General features: G+C 40.8%; 1 protein-coding gene across 6 annotated transcripts in view; it reads left to right on the top strand.

Annotated features, from left to right (window-relative positions):
* LOC109875256 (catenin delta-2) overlaps positions 1–13231 on the top strand; it is a 132822-nt gene that overhangs the window by 35563 nt on the left and 84028 nt on the right. For all 6 annotated transcript variants that reach the window (XM_020467528.2, XM_031810575.1, XM_031810574.1 and 3 more), the window contains one exon: positions 1124–1236. In XM_020467528.2, the coding sequence (XP_020323117.1) occupies positions 1124–1236 (113 nt within the window). The remainder of the gene's footprint in view (positions 1–1123; positions 1237–13231) is intronic.

Raw genomic sequence — 13231 nt, 5'->3', positions numbered from 1 at the left:
ACCAGTAGAGGATAAATAGATAAATACTAATGGTAATGGCAATCAATAATCAATGGACAGCAGTTTAATGGAGTAATACATCTAATCAATAATCAAATTAGCAACAGCGTAGGTTGTGTTTGAGTGGGTAGAGACCTGTGGATGGACATAGAGTCAGTGTGGATAGTCAGTGGGAGAGGGAGAGCACTAGGGATTAGCCATTTAACAGTTTTATTGCCAGGGGATAGAAGCTGTTGAGGAGTCTGTTGGTCTGAGCCTTGATGCACCGGTACCGCCTGCTGGACAGGAGCATGGAGAACAGTCTATGTCTCAGGTGGCTTCAGTCTTTGGCAATTTTTCAGGCCTTTCTCAGACACCACATGACATATACAGATGTAGGATCTTAATTTTATCACTTTTTTGTTGCTGAGAATTTTCCTGCAAACTTGTAGTGTATTTGAGTTTTAAAAAGGCTTCTAAAGTTTATAATTTCCACTTTGAAATGCCAGACTTGATTTGCCCTAACAAAAAATGTATTAACCCCTACAAAATGTCCATGAATTATAATCCATATAATAATTCACATTTCCTGTTGCTCCAGAATAATTTTCCTGCTGCTGCGAACTAGCTCAAATTAAGATCCTACATCTGTACGTCCTGGATGGCTTGGAGCTTACCCCCATTGGCACCACCCTCTGTAGGGCAACAACCAGTCAGGATGTCCTCAAGGGTACAGCTGTATATTTCCTCCTCCCCACTGTTTCCCGTAGGCTACAATCAGCTCCTTGGTCTTGCTGATGTTGTGGGAGAGGTTGTTGTCCTGGCACCACACTGCCAGTTCTTTGACCTCCTCCTTACCACCGTTGTGTTGTCAGCAAACTTGATGATGGAGTTGAAGTTGTGCGTGGCCAGACAGTTGTGGGTAAATGGGGAGTACAGGAGGGGGATAAGCACACACCCCTGAGGGACACCAGTGTTGAGGGTGAGCGTGGTTAGGCTACAATAACTGGATGTTTTGAAGCATTTGAATTGTCACAATCCTCATAAGAACAATTTGAGAAAGATTCATCAATTCAGTAAGCTAGATCCTTTGTGGCACAATATAGATAGGCTTACTGACAATAACTTTTTCATTTCTTTACAGGAGCTGCAATTTGAGCGACTGACTCGAGAACTGGAAGCCGAGCGGCAGATTGTCGCCACCCAACTGGAGCGATGCAAGCTCGGATCTGAGACAGGCAGCATGAGTAGCATCAGGTGTGTTCAGTAGAGTGGCACCACATGCTCGCTCTCACTCTTTCTTTTCTTTTCTTCTTTCTTTCTTTCTTTCTTTCTTTCTTTCTTTCTTTCTTTCTTTCTTTCTTTCTTTCTTTCTTTCTTTCTTTCTTTCCTCTGTGATGCAAGCCTGCCCTCCCTATCCTCTCCCCTACCTGTTTTCATCAAGTGTGTTCAGTGGATTGGCTCTACCTCAAATAGGGGGTGCTTATATTTGTCATGTTTCACATTTATTATTTGGATATCCCAACTTCCCCTGAGACGGCTAGGGCTCAGCCATTATTGACGGCGACCCTGGAGCAATTAGGGTTAAGTGTCTTGCTCAAGGGGAGATGGACATATTTTTCACCTTGTCTGCTCTGCAATTCAAACTAGCAACCTTTTGGTTACTGGCCCAGTGCTCAAACCGCTAGGCTACCTGTCGCTCCTAGACCCCCTACCTGTCTGTTGCATTAGCTGTGCTTAGTTAGCTGAAAACTATTTTGTAGATTTTCCCTCAGAGACAGACAGTACTTCGAACAATATGGTGGTCAGCATTGATGTTGTTGAAAACCTGGGTAGAGATATGAAATTAACAGCCAGGTTTTGTGTTTTTTATTTTATTTCACCTTTATTTAACCAGGTAGGCCAGTTGAGAACAAGTTCTCATTTACAACTGCGACCTGGCCAAGATAAAGCAAAGCAGTGTGACAAAAACAACAACACAGTTACACATAAACAAACATACAGTCAATAACACAATAGAAAAATGTATGTACAGTGTGTGCAAATGTAGAAGAGTAGGGAGGTAAAGGCAATAAATAGGCCATAGAGGTGAAATAATTACAATTTAGCATTAAAGTTAGCATTAACACTGGAGTGATAGATGTGCAGGTGATGATGTGGAGGTAGATGATGATGTGCAAGTGTTGCCAGACTCCAGTGAGAAAAATGCTGTTCACTTTGGAGAAAAGAAAACATATTCAAGTGGTTTTACCCCTTCCACACCAATATCACATCTTTCCAATCTCAGAACAATAAAGACACCACTGGGCGAAAAGCGTCAATATTTATATTTCCGGATATCTGACATTTTATTAGATATAAGGCGTACACATCCTCCAGATACCCATGTCCTTAATTTCATATATGGAGCTAGGATACTCTATGTAATGGAACACTTTCCATGTCCAATCCAGACCTCAGAAATCTCCCTGCTACCATATGAGTCCAGGGAGATATCTGGGTTGAGATTTCCTCAAGACACGCACCTGATGCGCATACACCCGCTTACATACTTGTTGAATATTTTAACTCCAGAAAGGGTATGTGTCAACATGCATTTATAGTTAGGCATGAACGAGTCCACATACCTTCAGAAATGTATCATATCTATAGTCATTACCTGAGCATTTATGGATCCATATTGTTTTATTTTATATACCATTTCAGTAGATATCCTTATATGATATTTAATATTCATCCCCATATATCTGATCAAAAATGGGCTAAATCCGACTCATGATTAATGTCCAGCGCCCAAATTATTTGACCTGTTCAGGCGCCGAAAATCATTGTGCTTCTTCACATGAAGATGGCATATCTGAGCATTTGTACCATTTTCAGTAGTAAGCTACAAGGTACGAAAAGGCAAACATCTTCATATTTAATCCAAAGTACATCTCTGCTATTTCTGTTTAAAAAATACAGCATAGCAAATCCAGAGCTCCAATTACTACACGTTTCCTGTAAAGATGCAAACGTAGATCAATCTTTGCTAAAAATTTATTTTGTTTAACAGAAAATAAAAGTTGCACACCCTCAATACCCCTGCCTGCTCTGTGTGTTATGGATGATGGATGTGATGGGTGCAGATTGGGTTGTCAGCGGTGGCGGTCCTTCGCAGTCCAGACCCGACATGGTGGTAGTGTTGGTCTGTGATCCACTCCATACTGTCAATGCATAAATCATTAATCAAAATTGTGTCAATATTGCAAGAAAATATTGTAATTCCGCATAAGCATACAACAAGGTAGAAACTCTATCTGCTTCATTCATGATGAGAAAACTAGCTAGCTAGCTAAGTTGCTAGCTAAGTTAGTTAGCTAGCTATCTTATATTAACCAGTAATACAATAAGCCTAAACATTTTTTTATGTTTAGCTGGTGTCTGAAAGAATTATATGGATTTAATATATGTCAAATGATTGAGTATGTCCTCAAAACTAAAATAAGCATCCGAAATTGTCCTTATTTAGCATATCAAAAAGCATATCAAGATCCTGATATGGGCCTCAGTCAAGATCAAATGCATTGTATATGCTGAGAATATATACTATGTAGGCCTTCTGTCAGTATTTGTCATCATATAGAGAAAATAAGATGTTCACATAGGCCTATCTCAGGATATCTAATGAGTCGATATCCAGCTATACCATGTATGATATACTTTGGGAATCCAAAAATGATTTGTGCATGAAAGAAAAATATGGATTTCATCTTTTGTCAAATTATTGAGCGTGTGCTGAAAACTCAGAAATGCATCAGAAATGGTCCTTTTTTTCAGTATATCAAAAAGCATATTAAGATCCCGATATGGACCTGAGCCAAGAGAAGCCTATCTGGAATCAATATAGCTTAATATCTTGAATGCGTTGAAAAAACACATTTGCAATGTATACAGTTAGTATTTGTCAACACGATGAGAGAAAATATGATGTCACATATCTCAGGATATTGAATGAGTCCATATCCGGCCATAGGAAATGTCCATGTGTGATATTCGGAGTAATCCCAATATCATATATGTCTAAAAGACACATCTGGATTCTGAATTTGGCTGTATATGGTGCATTCCACAAACCTCAAAATATGCATTGGAAATGGTCTGTATTCACTAGAATATCAAAAACGTGTCATGTAAAGATATCACCTGATATGGGCCCTTTTTCTAAAATCGCTGATTCTGATTTCCAGTTAACCAATCTTAAGCACTAAACCAAGGGTGTTAAACTCATTTTGCCCCTCGCCTTCAACGAGGTCTGGAGGGCCTCACTGAAAATTGGTTATATTTCCTCGCAGTCAAAATTTCTATCCATCGTTTAAAAAAACACTTTTTTGATGCTCCCTGACTGTCTAGCTTTCTTTTTTGTGATTATAAGTGAGCTGGACACAATCAAGAAACTGTATAAATGTAGGTCCATTATCATTTCTACACCGTTTTGATTAGGTTTTAGTTATTTTTTATTAAATTGAGTTTGTTTTCCCCCTCAAAATCCCTAAGCTTTCATTTGAGTGATTATTAGCAAGTTGGACACAGTCAAGAAACTGTCTCTCCATAGAATCATTTTAATAGAATCAGCAGTGGAAAATGTTGCGTGGGATTTATGAAAGTCTGTCTAATCAGAGAACCATATGTTACTTCATCAGTTAAGTCAGACCAAGAGGGTCAGACACCTGCAGATCCAAAGAAACTCAAAAGTCTCTCATCCACAGTATTATTACACCAGCCTGCTTGCTGTTGCTGGGTCTGAAGACTTGTCAGTGAGATTCACAGGCCTCACATTGTTAGTTTTGTTAGTTTATTCTGTCAAGACAGGACAATAAGGCACCCCAAAGCGTCTACATTTGTGGTTAGTGTCCATTTAGCTTGAGTTGTTCTTAGAAAATGTTGGTGAGCTTGACTGAACTGAAGAGCCAGTGTGTTTGTCTTTGTTTGAGTGTGATGCAGTGGGCCTATTTCCCATGGCACTTCATCCAGACACTTTTATCATTTTTATCACAGGTTTCCACCTGCAGTCAATCCATTAGGCAAGCTCGTACTCACAGTTAACTCTTATTCAAGACTTCCAAAAACAGATTCTTTCTCCCCTCATTTCCCATTCAGAAATTGATTACAGTTGACTGAAATATTAAAGTTGATTTGATTGACCTTTAAAAACATTCCCCCTTACATCATGACAGCTCATCTCCTCTCAGACCGTGTATATCATTAAGATGGGTTGTTCAAGTTTTTCAAATGGATAGTTTGGAGGGCAGACCTATTTACCTGTCAGAAAGGTTTGATGCAAAAGAAGAGGATGCAAATTGATTTTCTTGCTGAATCAGTGTTGTATGAAGCTTGAATGACATTCCCTGCTCCTCCTCCACTGAAACTGAGCGTTGTGTCCCTGAGGTAACTGAAGGTCACGGTGAAGGTCAGGGTGGGGTCAGTAATGGGGGAGCTGTTCTCTCCTCTGACAGACAGGAGATCAGATCCCACTTATCCCTCTGATCATTTATTCATGGAAGACCACACCAGCCAGGCCTATGGGTTAGCAAATAAAGAATCCAATAATGGATTCTACTTGTCAATATCTGTGTGTCTATGTTTTACGTGACCTGAGGTGGTGTCTGTGAGCTGCCAATCAAGTATGTGATTTGATTAAATCTTTTATGACTGGTTGCTTATTCAACATTTATGAATCAGACTTTCAGTATGCATCTGTGTTTTACGGTGATTGAAATGATCAAAATCCCAGAGGAAATGTGTCACAGAACCTGAAAGCACAGTGAAAAACAATTGCCTGGGGTCGTCATCTTCTTTATGCATATTGCACTCTACGCACTGCTATATTTAATCTTGTGTCCTAAATATTTCGCATCACATTCACTTCAATGAATAAAATAGACAATTGCAGCTCTGACATTCCATCACACACACCTCTTTTTTCCCCATATTTGCCTCAGCACAAATTATGGATAGACCGTTCCCTGGGGCCAAGTCTGGTCTAGTTCATTGCAGTGGCTATGTTTGTCCTGTATCTTCAGGAATTCAGGTGGACAGCATTGTGCTAAACTGAGAGCCCTTGCTCATAGGACTGCAACCTGCTTATCTAATAGTCCAACAGGGGCTCCTGTAGGCAGAGCCCAGGTGTCTCCCCCAAACAGATGCTGCTTGTGGTAAGGTGGTGGTTCTTTGCTCCGTTCAGGCCGGAGCAAGACACTTCCCAGGGCGTGGGTTTGTCTGCCTCCTAAATGCTGTCTGTCGGGCACAGCGAGGACGTATTAAGCAAAAGCTGTCAGAGCGTTTGCCTGCCAGCTTAGTCTCTCCTAGCCTGTGGCTTTAGCACATTCTACAGTATGAAATACACTGGGCTTACGTCCCAACTGGCACCATATTCCCTTTATAGTGCACTACTTTTTACCAGAGCCCTATGGGCCCTGGTTAAAAGTAGTAAACTATATAGGAAATAGGCTTTCATTTAGGATATATCCTGAGAGTGAGAGACATTATGGTGCGTGTGTAGTATTGGGCTCTTCGTTGCTTTCAATGTCATCATGTTGGAATTTTGACAACTGACACGGTTTGATATGGAAATGTGTAAAACTGGGATTGGGATCATGAAATGCATGTTTTACAACAGTTTCAGAATCAACATAACAGCAGGACAATGGTATTGCAATTGCCACAATAGATCTATGTTGTTCTGCATCAGACTGCAGATTGCTCGTGCACTTATGGTGTATTGAAAATCCTGTATGAAATATTGGGCTGTTGTCTTACATTTAAATAAAAATATATATAAGGACATTTGGAGTCCCCCCTTCCTGTTAAATGACATCATATGAAATTCTAGTGTAAGTGTTCTAAATGCCATGCTCACAATGTACTGGCAACTTTATGCTCTGATGAAACATTGCTGGATTTTATTAAAGGGCACCCAACGGCAATGGCTTTGAATCGTGATTACAGTTCAGGTGAATGGACTGGACTGCATTATATTTTCATCCAAACATTTAAATAAAAGTTGATTTGACATGACATCAAAGGACTGTATGGAATCAAGGATCAGACTGTGATCAATTTCAGTTCATATTTCTGCATGACACTATAAGGGACTGGTCTCGATAATGGATGCTACTCAGCCCCTGCTCCCCCAGTCTCTCTCTTTTTCTCTCTCTATCCATTGACTCTGTTTATTCTCCTAACAAAGCCATCACCTGTATTCTAAATGACAGCATTTGGTACGATCCATAAGGTCTTCTTTATTGATCTAAACAAGTGGCAAGGTTAAAGACTTCTTGCAGTTGAAGGCAATGGAATGAATTCCTGGAGTAATAAGCCTTTTAAACCCCCCCCCCCACCACCCTTCCATCCCCCGTCTGCTGTCTACCCTGGAGTGCCCCAGACAGACCCTGTCTGATTGTAAAGGGTATTAGGCTTATTAAGGCTGTCTGGGCGTCTGAATGACTCATACTAACTGCCTTCCCTGTACAGTAGGGAAAGACGGAGCGTATTGATTCGCCTGCCAATCCATCATGCCAAAGCAGTGATGAAAGCTTCCAAGCTACCCCCAGTCTGACAGTCAAGGCTTTCTCTGAATGACTCCAGCTTAAGTCTGTAGACCGGCCTTGTTGACAGAAATACTCTAAATCCAGCATTCAGGACGACAATAGTCTTACTGTAACCCTGAGACTAGAACCGTCAGGCTAGCTGGAACTGAAAAAACACAATACAGAAACAGATGAAGTTGGGTTTGGTTGGGATTAGAAAATAAAAAAAGAGAAGAGGCAAATGGTTTATTGTGGGTCTATGAATCCAGAAAAACCCAGTCGGTTGCTGCTCTGCTCTTCCCTCCAACATGTAATGCAGCATCACCATGGCTCTATGCCACAGATGCTATAACATGCCAGCAGACATGGTGCTGTTGTGGAATCTCACAGCTTTAGAGCTTGCAAGAAAAGCATTTTGGTGTAAGTTTCAACTTGAAATTTCAAACATAGCAGACATGCAGTTGAAGTCGGAAGTTTACATACACTTAGGTTGTAGTCATTAAAACTTGTTTTTCAACCCTCCACACATTTCTTGTCTAATAACTATAGTTTTGGCAAGTCAGTTAGGACATCTACTTTGTGCACGACACAAGTAATTTTCCCAACAATTATTTACAGACAGATTATTTCACTTATAATTCACTGTTTCACAATTCCAGTGGGTCAGAAGTTTACATACACTAAGTTGACTGTGCCTTTAAACAGCTTGGAAAATGCCAGAAAATTATGTTGTGCCTTTAGAAGCTTCTGATAGACTAATTGACATATTTGAATCAATTGGAGGTGTACCTGTGGATGTATTTCAAGGCCTACCTTCAAACGCAGTGCCTCTTTGCTTGACATCATGGGAAAATCAAAAGAAATCAGCCAAGACCTCAGAAATACATTTGTAGACCTCCACAAGTCTGGTTCATCCTTGGGAGCAATTTCCAAACACCTGAAGGTACCATGTTCATCTGTACAAACAATAGTACGCAAGTATAAACACCATGGGACCACACAGCCGTCATACCACTCAGGAAGGAGACGCGTTCTGTCTCCTAGACATGAACATACTTTGGTGCGAAAAGTGCAAATCAATCCCAGAACAACAGCAAAGGACCTTGTGAAGATGCTGGAGGAAACAGGTACAAAAATATCTAAATCCAAAGTAAAACGAATCCTATTTTGATATAACCTGAAAGGCCGCTCAGCAAGGAAGAAGCCACTGCTCCAAAAGCGTCATAGAAAAGCCAGACTACGGTTTGCAACTGCACATGGGAACAAAGATTGTACTTTTTGGAGAAATGTCCTCTGGTCTGATGAAACAAAAATAGAACTGTTTGGCCATAATGACCATCGTTGTGTTTGGAGGAAAAAGGGGGAGGCTTGAAATCTGAAGAACACCATCCCAACCGTGAAGCACGGGGTTGGCAGCATCATGTTGTGGGGGTGCTTTGATGCAGGAGGGACTGATGCACTTCACAAAATAGATGGCATCATGAAGGAGGAAAATTATGTGGATATATTGAAGCAACATCTCAAGACATCAGTCAGGAAGTTACCTTCTTGCGTCGAGCAATCCCGTATCCGGGAGCGTAATCATAGCCTCAAGCTCATTACTATAACGCAACGTTAACTATTCATGAAAATCACAAATGAAATGAAATAAATATATTGGCTCACAAGCTTAGCCTTTTGTTAACAACACTGTCATCTCAGATTTTCAAAATATGCTTTTCAACCATAGCTACACAAGCATTTGTGTAAGAGTATTGATAGCTAGCATAGCATTAAGCCTAGCATTCAGCAGGCAACATTTTCACAAAAACAAGAAAAGCATTCAAATAAAATCATTTACCTTTGAAGAACTTCGGATGTTTTCAATGAGGAGACTCTCAGTTAGATAGCAAATGTTCAGTTTTTCCAAAAAGATTATTTGTGTAGGAGAAATCGCTCCATTTTGTTCATCACGTTTGGCCCCCCCAAAAAAACGAAAATTCAGTCATTACAACGCCAAACTTTTTTCCAAATTAACTCCATAATATGGACAGAAACATGGCAAACGTTGTTTAGAATCAATCCTCAAGGTGTTTTTCACATATCTATTCGATGATAAGTCATTCGTGGCAGTTGGGTTTCTCCTCTGAAGCAAATGGAAAAATACACGCAGCTGGAGATTACGCAATAATTGCAACGGAGGACACCAAGCGAGCACCTGGTAAATGTAGTCTCTTATGGTCAATCTTCCAATGATATGCCTACAAATACGTCACAATGCTGCAGACACCTTGGAGAAACGACAGAAAGTGTAGGCTCATTCCTTGCGCATTCACAGCCATATAAGGAGACATTGGAACACAGCGCCTTCAAAATCTGGGGCATTTCCTGTTTGAAATTTCATCTTGGTTTCGCCTGTAGCATCAGTTCTGTGGCACTCACAGATAATATATTTGCAGTTTTGGAAACGTCAGAGTGTTTTCTTTCCAAAGCTGTCAATTATATGCATAGGCGAGCATCTTTTCATGACAAAATATCTTGTTTAAAACGGGAACGTTTTTTTTATCCAAAAATTAAAAGAGCGCCCCCTATGGACAATGACCCCAAGCATACTTCCAAAGTTGTGGCAAAATGGCTTAAGGACCAACAAAGTCATGGTATTGGCGTGGCCATCACAAAGCCCTGACCTCAATCCTATAGAAAATTTGTGGGCAGGACTGAAAAGCGTGTGCGAGCAAGGTGACCTACAAACCTGACTAAGTTACACCAGTTCTGTCAGGAGGAATGGGCCAAAATTCACCCAACTTATTCTGGGAAGCTTGTGGAAGGCCTCCCGAAAAGTTTGACCCAATTTAAACAATTTAAAGGCAATGCTACCAAATACCAATTGAGTGTATGTAAACTTCTGACCCACTGGGAATGTGATGAAAGAAATAAAAGCTGAAATAAATCATTCCCTCTACTATTATTCTGACATTTCACATTCTTAAAATATAGTGGTTATACTAACTGACCTAAGACAGGGATTTTTTTATAGGATTAAATGTCAGGAATTGTGAAAAACTGAGTTTAAATGTATTTGGCTAAGACTTCAACTCTATCTAAATCAGTTGGTCGAGACACTACCATCTTGGATCTGATTCTCTCACTGAGCCATCCTAAATATATCCCTGGATGTCTGCCACTCAATAATACAGGTTGGCCGTTGCTCATCACTACTGATAACGAATATGTCCTAGATCTCTTAATGGAGCAAAGAGTTATGGCCCAAAACCATCTGACAGCTTAGCCTCCTTCCATGTGTCTGCCAGGGCCAGCTAGAGAGACTTTCCCTCTCTGCCCGGGAACCAGGGGTCTGTCTGTCACACCAGACTCAGCCAAGTGGAGGGGTCATGGCTCAGTAGGATTTGAATCTCATGGTGAAAACCAACATGGGTTTTCTCTTCTGATTCAGGCTCAGTTCTTCTTGGACCATTATCAACAAAGAAGGTCCAAATTGGCAGGATATGAATTAATTTTCCCCAATTTAAAGGTTCACAGGATACAATTTGGTCAGACCTCCTATCGTTCGTCATACAGGGCCTCTAATCATCAACCTCCTCTTCAATGAGAGTTATAAATGGCGGTGCCTGGAGTATGTGACATAGACATGCAGGCCAAGTCGTCATGTTTCAAAACTAATTGGCCAGGGGGACCTGGGCGCACTGACAGTTAGGTGTCTTCCGTACTAACATTAGGATAATAGAAACCCTTTCAACCTGACAGTGAATCAAACAGCAGGAACACAGACAGCTCCCTAACAAAGGAAAATGTGATTTACTGAAGCTAATGAGGGGAGACAAATAGCTGAAATCCAATTTCAGTGAAAGTGTAGAAGAAAGAAAATGGTCAAACTTCCAAAAGAGGTAGGCTTAGGTTTCCCACACCATTATGCTGTATCCTATTCCGATGAATCATAATGCCTAAGTCAGACCATGTGTGTTTCTGAGACATGAACGAGGCTACTGTAGCATCTAGGATACTACAATCAACATGAACATTATCCAAAGCCTGGCCTATGACCTTCGTAGAACCTATTATTACTAATATCCAAAGCCTGTGTGACATGAAGTTTTGTTAGTTTTGGCTGTTGAAATAAAGGATTGAGCACCTAATCAGAGATCTCATATCTATACTGAACTACCCTGTGAAAGGTAGTGCACTACATAGGGAATAGGGTGCTATTTGGGACACAGCCAGGGTGTTTTATCTGTGCAGTTAACAAATAATTAAGAGTCATTATGGCGATCCAGGGATGTGCCTGGCTACTTTCCCCCCTCCCTTACAGGAGCTACCTGGCAAACCTTCACTGTAATGAAGCTTCCCTCCCTTGACTCAGCAGATTTCCCCACTCTACAGTTGATCTGTTTCTCCTGGGATTTAAATTAGGGAGAATACATTTCCATCAGGGCTATTTACCTCTTCTCACAGACCAAGCTTCTCACTCGTGTTTTTCCACCTATTATCTCAATGCACTAATGCACACTAGCAATACAGACGGCATTGTGCCCAGTCCTGATAGGAGGGCACAATGGGAGGTATGATGAGCATGATCTCTCGCTCGCCCACTCCTGTAATGGATGCTGGGGGTGTCTCAGTTATTTTAGCGGATGAGTGCCTTTGGGATGTACTCATTTATGACATGGAATCCCTCTCACATCATGACACTGACCACACCAGTGTAGTGCAGTGCCCATTGAGTGGATGTTACTTTGAGTGGGGGGAACTAAGTGATTCGGTAAAACCATACCCCTCTCTCAAGCATCTTAACAATCCTCTCACTGGTGGCAACATGCTCTCTGATCAAATGAGAGGGGCAACCACACCTGCAAAAATAGATATCCTAACAATTTAGTTCAACACAATATTATGTATTTAGCTACTCTGCTATTTCTATCTAATCACATCATTTTGAACTCTATGCCCACTTCCACCACAAGGTGTTGGTGAAAGTAGTCCCCCTCTCTATCCTATAAAAAGGTAGGCTATATGAGAAGTGCTATATTTTATAGGAAAGATTTTTATAGGAAAGATTGGGGGACTACTTTGAACTACATTTGGTCACTCCAGTCAGTGAGTAACTAGCTACTCCATATTTATAGGATATATAGTGTGGGACTAGTTTGTACTAGATTTGACATCTCCAGTCAGTGTCTAGCTCCACTACTCCAAGTTGGTGCGTCCCTCTCTCTCTGTCCTCTGTGTGGGCCTGCCACTGTGACCCCCATCAGTGTGTGGCCCTACTCTCCTCGGCTCTGTGTCCAAATGCCAGACGCGAAAAGGCACACTGCAATATTGATGCTCTCATCTGTATTGTATTTGCACAGAAAGAAATTGGAAAGATTCCGATGATCCCTCGTTCCATGAACGATGTGCATGTTGAGTACCAGTCAAAAGTTGGGACAGACCTACTCATTCAAGGTTTTCTTTTTTCTTTTGACTATTTTCTACATTATATAATAATAGTGAAGACATCAAAACTATGAAATAACACATATGGAATCATGTAGTAACCAAATTTTTTAAAATCTAAATATATTTTAGATTTTAGATTCTTCAAATAGCCACCCTTTGCCTTGATGACAGCTTTGCACACTCTGGCATTCTCTAAACCAGCTGCATGAGGTAGTCACCTGGAATGCATTTCAATTAACAGGTGTGCCTTC

This window comes from Oncorhynchus kisutch, linkage group LG30 (assembly GCF_002021735.2).
Source record: "Oncorhynchus kisutch isolate 150728-3 linkage group LG30, Okis_V2, whole genome shotgun sequence".
Lineage (NCBI taxonomy): Eukaryota > Metazoa > Chordata > Actinopteri > Salmoniformes > Salmonidae > Oncorhynchus > Oncorhynchus kisutch.
Note: the sequence above shows the minus strand (reverse complement) of the source record. Positions and strands in the feature narration are given on the sequence as shown.